General features: G+C 45.2%; 1 protein-coding gene across 1 annotated transcript in view; it reads left to right on the top strand.

The window, feature by feature from the left end:
- Positions 1–632: 632 nt before the first annotated feature.
- The window catches only part of CHD2 (chromodomain helicase DNA binding protein 2), a 27,817-nt gene continuing 19,028 nt past the window's right edge, over positions 633–9,421 (top strand). Inside the window, exons 1-11 of the mRNA XM_009081812.1 lie at positions 633–778; positions 1,087–1,233; positions 1,954–2,087; positions 2,744–2,969; positions 3,691–3,791; positions 4,424–4,468; positions 4,629–4,804; positions 5,487–5,611; positions 6,207–6,423; positions 7,048–7,137; positions 8,046–8,236. Coding sequence (XP_009080060.1) covers positions 633–778; positions 1,087–1,233; positions 1,954–2,087; positions 2,744–2,969; positions 3,691–3,791; positions 4,424–4,468; positions 4,629–4,804; positions 5,487–5,611; positions 6,207–6,423; positions 7,048–7,137; positions 8,046–8,236 — 1,598 coding nt within the window. The remainder of the gene's footprint in view (positions 779–1,086; positions 1,234–1,953; positions 2,088–2,743; positions 2,970–3,690; positions 3,792–4,423; positions 4,469–4,628; positions 4,805–5,486; positions 5,612–6,206; positions 6,424–7,047; positions 7,138–8,045; positions 8,237–9,421) is intronic.

Raw genomic sequence — 9,421 nt, 5'->3', positions numbered from 1 at the left:
ATCCTGGCTAAAACCAGGACATATGGGTCTCTCCTGGGCAAGGGGTCCTTGTGGACTCTCCATGTCCCCTGGGAGAGGGGGGGGGGATCCTTCAGGAGACATTTTGGAGCTGCAGCTTTGCTCTGAGTTGCCCAAGAGAACGTGCTTCCTTCCACTAATGGTACAGTGTGATTTGGCTTCACGCTCGGAAACTTTAACCGCCTGAATAGACGGCAGGAGACTTGTTGCTCTATTTTCAGGGTTCCAAGGAGCTCATGTAGCTATGCATGTTGTGGCTCATGCTCCATGGGTGACAGTGAGCACTTCTCTTCAGATTTTTCCAGCTCATTTTAGAAATGCAGAACTAGAAAAGAAAAACAAATCAATTGAAGCCTTTGCCCACCCAGTTGTAAGCAGTACAGCTCTGCCACCAGCACGTTGGTGTATGTGGTAAGAGCTGCTCTCACTCCATATATCCTGCCACTGTGTGAATTAAAGTGACTGAGAACTCCCAAAAGCAGCGAATCACACCATGACACCCCCCATGCATTGCACTGAACAGCCAAGGGTGCAGTTTGGTACTTTTAATTATGGCCGTGATGGTTTGGATGTCTGTTCAGCCAAGTGTGTGTGTGGAAATACCATCACCCTTCATGACCTACATTTCTGACCGTAGAATTAAGTGGAAAAGAGAGGTCTCTGGTGGAGAAGAGGATGAAGATGGAGGGGAGCAAGGCACCAGTGGAGAGAGTGAGCCTGAACCGAAGAAAGTTAAAGCAAGAAGACCTGTCCAAAGGAGGTGAGGAGTGGTTGGTTCAGTCTCCTTTTCTGCCTGTGCTGAGTGGAGAGGAAATCTCTATTTGTCACTAAAAATTGTGTATTTTTCCTGCAATATTACCCTTGTTTATGACCTAGTAAACCTAGGGCCTAGTTACTCCCTTGTCTCTCCATTTCATGCTCCAGTGAGCGATGCAGTGGTTTCCATGGCAGAGCAGACTAAATCCCTTAGGAGTCTAATATTTGATACTCAGGCTTTCTTAAAGGCTTACTAAAACAGATGTTTGCATAAACCACGCTGTATTACAGCTTTATTAATTCTTATTTTAGAACAGTGGCCAAAACTGGTGTTAAAAAGCCCCACAAAATCCAGCGTGGGAAGAGAAAGAAACCAGACTCCTCTGAAGATGACGATGATGACGAAGACGATGAGACCCCCAAGAGACAAACTCGACGAAGAGCAGCCAAAAATGTCAGGTATGAAGAAGGTTCTGTTAGAGAAACATGAGGAGGTTTGTGTAATGTTTCTGAAGCACTCTCAGATGGGATTGAGATTAACAATTGCAGATAATAGATGAAAATGAGTTACAGGGAACAGCTGTGCTGGTTTGGACCAGTTGTCTGAGAGTGGCTGATAGGCAATGCCTTGGAACAGAGTATTGAGACATGGTGGAGGTAAAGCTTTATCCATTCCCCAACATACCTTCTCACCTCTCAGCAATCCTAATAAGGGACTTGGAAACAATCACCCAAATGATATTTTGTGGTGGTTAAACTTTCATCAAAGATGAGAAGTGTAGTTCCTAGGGCAGTGTAGGCACCCATACAGCCTTTCAGTGCTCTGCTACCTCCATTGTTAAAATAATCTTTCCTTGAATAGAGGAGTCTTCCTCTGTTGATTGATGGCCTGGCTTCTGCTGCAGTGATTGTTCCACCACCTTGTGAGGCATCAGATGTTGGCCATGGTCAGAAAAACAGTATGGAAAGATAAAGTGTGATAAAGTGAGTCTGATAACTCTATGAGAGTCTTGGGGAAAAGTACTGAATGGGTGACCTAAGACATGCATATGCCAAACATGCACTGAACCACAGAATAAATACTGGAGAAGGTGCTCCATCCAGTCTGTGCCATTCTGTGTTTTGGTGGATTGGGAAGAGTCAAGGACTTTATATCAGTTTGGTTTTGATCTTATTCAGTTACAAAGAGGATGATGATTTTGAGACGGATTCTGATGACCTGATAGAGATGACTGGGGAAGGAGCTGATGAACAACAAGACAACAGTGAAACTATTGAGAAAGTCTTGGACATCAGGCTTGGAAAAAAGGGAGGTGAGTAGGTCTGGAAAAAGCCTTTATTTCTGATGGCAGTCACGTGGACTCATGGTTTCTCTTGAGCTGGTGCAATGTGTTTGCAACTTCAAAGTGGGGCCAAGGGTTGTTTCAGTGCTCTTTAGCCTTTCCTCTGTGCCTCTCATTTATGCCTTCTTGCAGCTTTTGTAACATCTAGTATTGAAAAACCTAAAATCTCTAGTTTGTGTGCTCGGCAGCTTTCATTTAGCCTGCACACATTTTAAAGACACAGTCATTGTTCTGCAATTCCTGCTTTTAGCTTCTTTGAAATCTAAAATGGATCTTCCAGTAGAGTCAGTTTTCACAGCCCTATTGACAAAGCCATAATGAAAATAAAGCCGATGTTTTGTTCTCAAAGCCTTACAAAAGTGTTTTTGTAAAACTGAATGGTTGTGAACATTTTCAAGAGACCTTTGAATTACAGTTAAAGAAAAGGTACTTACAACACGGAGATTTAAAAAGATTCTGTTGTATGGAAAACTTTTGTGTGCCTGCCTTATAGGGTTGCAGAATCTGTAGGATATTCTTTGTGCTGCCACAAAGGATGTATTAGAAGAATAACTTTCTGCTCTAATGTGGTTCATGTCCAGTGGTTGATAATGAAGGTACTGACTGCAGCCTGATTTCTTTTGCAGCCATTGGTGCTTCCACCACAGTGTATGCAACTGAAGCCAACGGCAACCCCAGCGCGGACTTCGATCCGGAGAAGGATGAGGGAGAAGTTCAGTACCTGATCAAATGGAAAGGCTGGTCCTACATCCATAGCACGTGGGAGAGTGAAGAGTCCTTGCAGCAGCAGAAAGTGAAGGGCCTGAAAAAGCTAGAAAACTTCAAGAAAAAAGAGGAGGAGATCAAGCAATGGTAGGCTTCTGTGCAACCTGTGATTTGGCCTTGGGCAGATAATTTTTAGCCAGAGGTTTGCAGGGTCATGACTGAAAACATTTGATTTCTTTTTGCAAAGGGTGTTCCATGTGCACAGCACTCAGGTCTCTCGTTGCCTACTGATGAATATCTCCCTTGGTAGAGATGATGTCTGTGGTGTTGAAATGGACAGGAAGAGGCATGAAATCCACACTGTTGCTGCTTCCCAGGCTTAAGAGTTGGGGTAGTTGACAACAAATAAATGATACACAGCCTAACCTGGCCTGGGAGGTGACATGAGGACTTGCAGCCTTAGTAACCCTTGTTAATTATGGGCTTGTCTGTATGCAAGTCTTGGCATCAGTTTATGCCAGGGCTCTGCAGGAGCTACAAGGGGAATTAAGGGTGTGTTTCCAAAGTGCTGAAGCTGAAGCAGCAGCTTCTATCTCTATTTAATTCTGGTTTTGAGAATGAATCTTGCAGCAGGATAAGGCAACATTTGGCAGGGAGACAGTCTGAACATCTATGACATTTGCTTCTCAGCAATAATTTCTAATTATAGGAAATTTAAGAATCATGTCATATAGGCAGTAGTTTGCTCCAGGGACTTGCCTGAATGACAGAATCACATGGGAAAGTAGATTTTCTATATGTGGCATCCATGAACCTTATGACAGAAGCATTATAGTGGCTTTTTTGGTTTGGATTTTTTTGCATCTAGGCTGGGCAAGGTATCACCTGAAGATGTAGAATATTTCAACTGCCAACAAGAGCTGGCTTCAGAGCTGAACAAACAGTATCAAATAGTGGAGAGAGTAATTGGTAAGTGAAGCCAATGTTTTGGTAAAGGAGTGAAGTGGGAACTTTGAGAGCAGAATGAGTGTGTGGCTCTCTCATCTTCCCTGTCCCCAGTATCCCTGAGGAAAAAACCCTGGTGTATTTCAGTGTGTGAAATTTGGGGATTTTTACAGGAGAAATCCAGGTTTACAGATTTTCATTTTTAAGCAACATAAATCAGTCCCTTACTTGCCTGGAGTATGGGGTGATACACTAGTGTCTGAGGGGATGCTGAAGGTGCTGCTGCTGAAGTTCTTTGATTCCAGCCCTTTGGATGCAAGGTGTTTGTATGCAAAGCAGCACTACAGGCCTGGTTTTCGTAAGGACCACTTTCCATGGTGTGGTCAAGGATGTGGTTACGCTGCAAGGCAGCTCAGGGGTGAGATTTTCATGATTAAGTAACAAAAATGAAACCAGCATTTACTGAACACTGTGGTAATATCACAGTCATGTCAGTCAGAGGCGTCAGCATCCAGTTGTTTTGGGAATTGTCTTGGAGAGCTGTTTGTTTCCAATAGAATTGCTGTAAAGAGGTGGAGTGTGGCGGTGAGAGCCTGCCCTGCTCCCTCTGCTGGCTGCCAGCATTCCAACCGTCCCTTCCCCTCTTCTCCAAACAGCTGTGAAGACCAGCAAGTCTGCCACGGGACATTCAGATTTCCCAGGTAAAGGAGCATATTTTGGTCCCTCTACACTTTTCCTATGAGCCAAGACCTGTCTGGTGGCTGTACAGGTGGTTCAGCCTGTGCCTGTGAACTGCACTTGCGTTTCAGCCACTCAACCACATGTGCTGAGGTTTGGGCTTTCTTTTTGCATGTTTTACAGCAAACAGTCGCAAAACATCCTCAAATGACCCTGAATACCTGTGTAAGTGGATGGGGCTGCCCTATGCCGAGTGCAGCTGGGAAGATGAGGCTCTGATAAGCAAGAAATTTCAGCACTGCATCGACAGCTTCAACAATCGTAACAACTCCAAAACGATTCCCACCCGGGACTGCAAGGTGTGCTAGCTTCTCTTCTCTCCTTTGCTGGGTTTCTCCAGGCTGAGGAATGACACAAGCAGTGGGAATGTGAAGTTTTGTCAGGATAAATGTCAGAGAACATTTTCCCATCCTCCCACCAGTGCTTGAAGGATTGTTTGCTGTTCTTGTACTTTAGGCAGAGATGTGAACCCCTTTGAGTTTCATTTACTCCATGCACAGTGAGAACGTTATGTCCCCCCTGGGGAGTGGGAGGCTTAATTAATCCTTGCAAAGTGCTTCCTCCTCAGAAGGAGCTGCAGCAGGTTTAATATCAGTTGGATGAAAAAACAGCACACCTGGGAAAAGAGGAAACCTGCAAGATGCTGATGCAGTCGAGGAAAGGGACAGAAATAATGGGAGAAAAACCAAAAGAGGACAAAAAAGAAAGTGGAGCTTCTTCCAACTCTTGTGCATTATGTGCAGCTTACTGCACTCCTGAAGGGACTCAGAGCCTTGGTCATCAGAACCAGAGGATAGCAGGCAAATCACAAGAAATGCACACACAACACTAGCTAGGAAAATGTGGAAACAATAGTTAGGAAAATGTGGATGGATAAACACTCTTCACTGAATTCATCAAATGCTGAATTCACTGCTGAGTTTTCAGCCGCTGATTAATTTGTCTATATCTTCAGTGAACTTACAGCAGCATCTGTTTCAGGTATTGAAGCAGAGACCAAGGTTTGTTGCCTTGAAGAAACAGCCCTCGTACATCGGCGGTGAGAACCTGGAGCTGCGCGATTACCAGCTGGAAGGTCTCAACTGGCTCGCTCACTCCTGGTGCAAGTACGTGCAGAGCTGTGACGTTCGTTTTGTGCCTCCTGCTTTTTGTCTCAGTAGGATTTGGCCCTTTTGTTTTCAAGTCAGGTCTTTACCCTCCCTCCTTCTGCAGCTTGAAGGATTTTGAGTGTTATCACGCCCAGCTGCATTGCAGACACCGCAAGCAGGAGCTACCTAAAGCTTGAACTTAAGAAACCTTGTGAGAAAACAGAAAGCATTTTCCCTGTCTGGGCCTGTTCCCATGCTGAATTTGGCTGCTGGGTGAGCCTGGTACATATCAGTCCTAGTTTTCCATTGCCTTAATGGAAAAAACAGTTCTGGCTCAGCACATTGAAGTCTTTGAGAAATGTCCTTCTAAAATTAGGCCACTCACTCTCCTCTCCCCTTGCCTTTTTCCTCCATCATAGTTCATTTTTGCGCCTTACTGTGCCATGTATAGTCTGGATGTCCCTGGGATCCACTTGGAAGTGTTCAGATAACTGTTTTTGCACTGCCCCTCTCTGTCCTTGTTGTGGATTGCTGCTCGTGTGGAACACAGTAAATTAGTAGTGGTGGAAAAACACACTCAGACAGCATTTGTGTTTGTTCTCCTCTTCCTCAGGAACAACAGTGTAATCCTGGCTGACGAAATGGGACTAGGCAAAACGATTCAGACAATATCATTCCTGTCGTACCTATTCCATCAGCACCAGCTCTATGGCCCTTTCCTGGTGGTTGTGCCCTTGTCCACTCTCACCTCTTGGCAGAGAGAGTTTGAAGTGTGGGCGCCAGAGATAAACGTGGTGGTTTACATTGGAGACCTCATGAGCAGGAACATGGTGTGTAATCAGAGAGCAAAGGGTGAGGGGCTGGATAGAAGCACTGGGGGCAAAGCAGCAGCTTCTGTGTGATGTGTGTGACACACATTCTGCTGGAGGGGCTGGTGGATAGTACTGCAGGCAGCTGGAGCTGAGTAACTGAGCACGTGGGTGTAACTCCCTGCTGCAGGGAATTCTCTACCTTATTTCCCCTCATGGAGTGAGCACAGGAGTATTGGCTTCTCCCAGAGTCTGGAAACCACTACTGCTCTGGGCTGAAACAGACTGCAGTGAGGAGTCCAGCACTTTCAGTGCTTGTCTGCTGTTTTCAGAATTATTCAAACAGCAGAACACTCAAGTGTTGGGAGTCTAGTGATGTCCACAGTGAGGTGATGTGTTCATTTTAGCTGATGAGGGTAATGTCACAGCAGCAAGCTGACCTTGTTCTATTACCTGTGCAAGGGCAGTTGAACCATGTGTGCACTAAAACAAGCTGCTCCTTGGGCACCCTGAGCTCATCAAATGGTGCCTTGAACCACAGGGGTTTGGGCTTGGTTGGAGTCTCTGACTACAGCTACACTAAAGATTGTTAACTCTTTCCTTGTGATAACCTTGGTCGAAGTTAACTTTTGTCTCCTCTCACAGATACGTGAATATGAGTGGATCCATTCTCAGTCTAAAAGACTGAAATTCAATGCACTTATCACAACCTACGAGATCCTCCTCAAGGATAAGGTAATGGTCCAAGAATGTTTATATTTAGACTTTCTCTGATTTTCAAAGGGGGACGCCAGCCCCCAGCTAGTGAGTTTCACTCTTCCTCTGTGATGATGGAGAACATACAGCTACTATTTGCTTCGCTTGCCAGTAATGCTCAGGGAACGTGGGACACATGTTATAGTGTCTCCACTCTTGTACTGGACAGTTGTGTTATTCTTTTTGGCTGTAAGACACCAGGCAGGTCTGTAACTGGGGTTTTGCCTGGTTTAATTTAGACTTGTTAAGAGGACAAAACACTACATGGAACCTCTGGCCACAGTGTTAACAATATCTGGATTTTTACACCTAGGAGAGATCTGTCTGCTTGGGAGATACTCTTCAGCTCTGTCAGTGCATCACTGAGTCCTAGCAGAAAACAAAAAGCTTAAAAAAAGTAATTTTTAAATCAGAACTCTCAGGTAACCTGAACTTTATAGGCTTGTTTGTCTGCTGTCCTGCTGCTGCTCCAGTGGGACTAGTGCTACCCGGGGCTCCAGGGGCTTGGAGAAAGGGGGGAGTAGAGACCTGGGGAATGACTGTGCTTTCTGAGTAAAGCAAAGGGGGGGATTAGAATAGGTACACTTGCTACAAAACTATTCAGGTATGGCAGGAGTGTTATACAGCATGGCTAATTTTCACCTTTTCATTTCTGGGGAGGCAAAACTAGTGTAAGCATCTTGGTTCCTGAATTCTGTTAGCAAGAAACTCTTGTGAGTCCAATTCTGGCAGTGAGTCCAGCCCCAGGGCTGGGGCAGGACATCCTGGACAGCACACACTGCAGTGCTTTCTGGCCCTGGAGGGAGAGGCATGTGCAAAGTGGTGGTGAGGCTTGTCTGACCCAGCATCTCCTTGACACCTGTGTCTTTTTTCTTCTCTTCCTCCAGACTGTTTTGGGAAGTATTAACTGGGCCTTTCTAGGCGTGGATGAAGCCCATCGGTTGAAAAATGATGACTCTCTGCTGTACAAAACATTGATTGATTTCAAGTCCAACCACAGGCTGCTGATCACTGGCACCCCTCTTCAAAATTCACTCAAGGAACTCTGGTCCCTGCTGCATTTCATCATGCCAGAGAAGTGAGTCTCCTCTTGGTCCTTCCAAGAAATCTCTCTCTGTCCATTCTTGTCTGTTGAATAGGCTCAAGGGAGTGCAGAATGGCAGAAATCCCTGAATTAAAGCAGTGAATGAAACTCAGTGGAGTGGAAGCAATGAAAGGGGAACAGACATTGGTGGGGAAAATCAGAGGTTAAATAACACAAGGAGTATTTCTGGCAGCAAACTGAATGGGGAAACCTAATACATGCCTTTCAAATCTGTCTGCTGTCTTCAAGCCATCTCTAAAAAGCTAAACTTGTTTTAAGCAATCATCTCAGCTATTTCTGAGGTTTCCAGTACACTGTGGTTCAGGCACCCTTGCCAACCTTTTCATGGCAGGCTCTGGGAGTATCACTCTGGGATGGTGCTGTCTGGCTGGTCATGTGTCCACAGTATACCAATGTTCTGTTTTCTTTAAAACAAAATGGGCTATGGGCATTGCTAAGGCTAAGGCAAGTGTGCCCTAAAGCTGACTAAAGTTATGTGTAACTGAAATAAGACCTGTCACCCAAATTCTTTTTGTTGGATCACAGAAAGAGTGAAGGAGAGGTTTGAGGTATCCCAAATGGAGGAGAAGAGCAGATCTCTACATTTCAAAGGAGCTGTCAGAGGAAGCAGCAATCCAAAAGAGCCTTCAGAGTAGTGTAAAACATAGTCCAGTTGTCAAAGTCCTGCCTGGGAGAAGGCACTGTGGAAAGTTCAGAACCTGTTGCCAGGTAAATGCCAGCAGAGCAAAATAGTGGAAAACTTGGGATTTCAGGTCCTGGAAGTCAGTGTGGAGCTCAAAAATAAGATGTTAGGAAGACACCTAAGCCCAGAGAGCTTCTATCTTTGCCACCATTCTGGTTAGCCAGAGCAGAGAGAACCTTTTAACCTCCACTGTGTCTCCCATTAAATGGAATGATCTCCTGTCTCGTGCAGCAGGAGCACATCTGATAGATGCTGTTTTTGGGATTTCAGGTCCTGGAAGTCAGTGTGGAGCTCAAAAATAAGATGTTAGGAAGACACCTAAGCCCAGAGAGCTTCTATCTTTGCCACCATTCTGGTTAGCCAGAGCAGAGAGAACCTTTTAACCTCCACTGTGTCTCCCATTAAATGGAATGATCTCCTGTCTCGTGCAGCAGGAGCACATCTGATAGATGCTGTTTGGTGTCTTATATTCTAAC

This window comes from Acanthisitta chloris, unplaced genomic scaffold (assembly GCF_000695815.1).
Source record: "Acanthisitta chloris isolate BGI_N310 unplaced genomic scaffold, ASM69581v1 scaffold41549, whole genome shotgun sequence".
Lineage (NCBI taxonomy): Eukaryota > Metazoa > Chordata > Aves > Passeriformes > Acanthisittidae > Acanthisitta > Acanthisitta chloris.
Note: the sequence above shows the minus strand (reverse complement) of the source record. Positions and strands in the feature narration are given on the sequence as shown.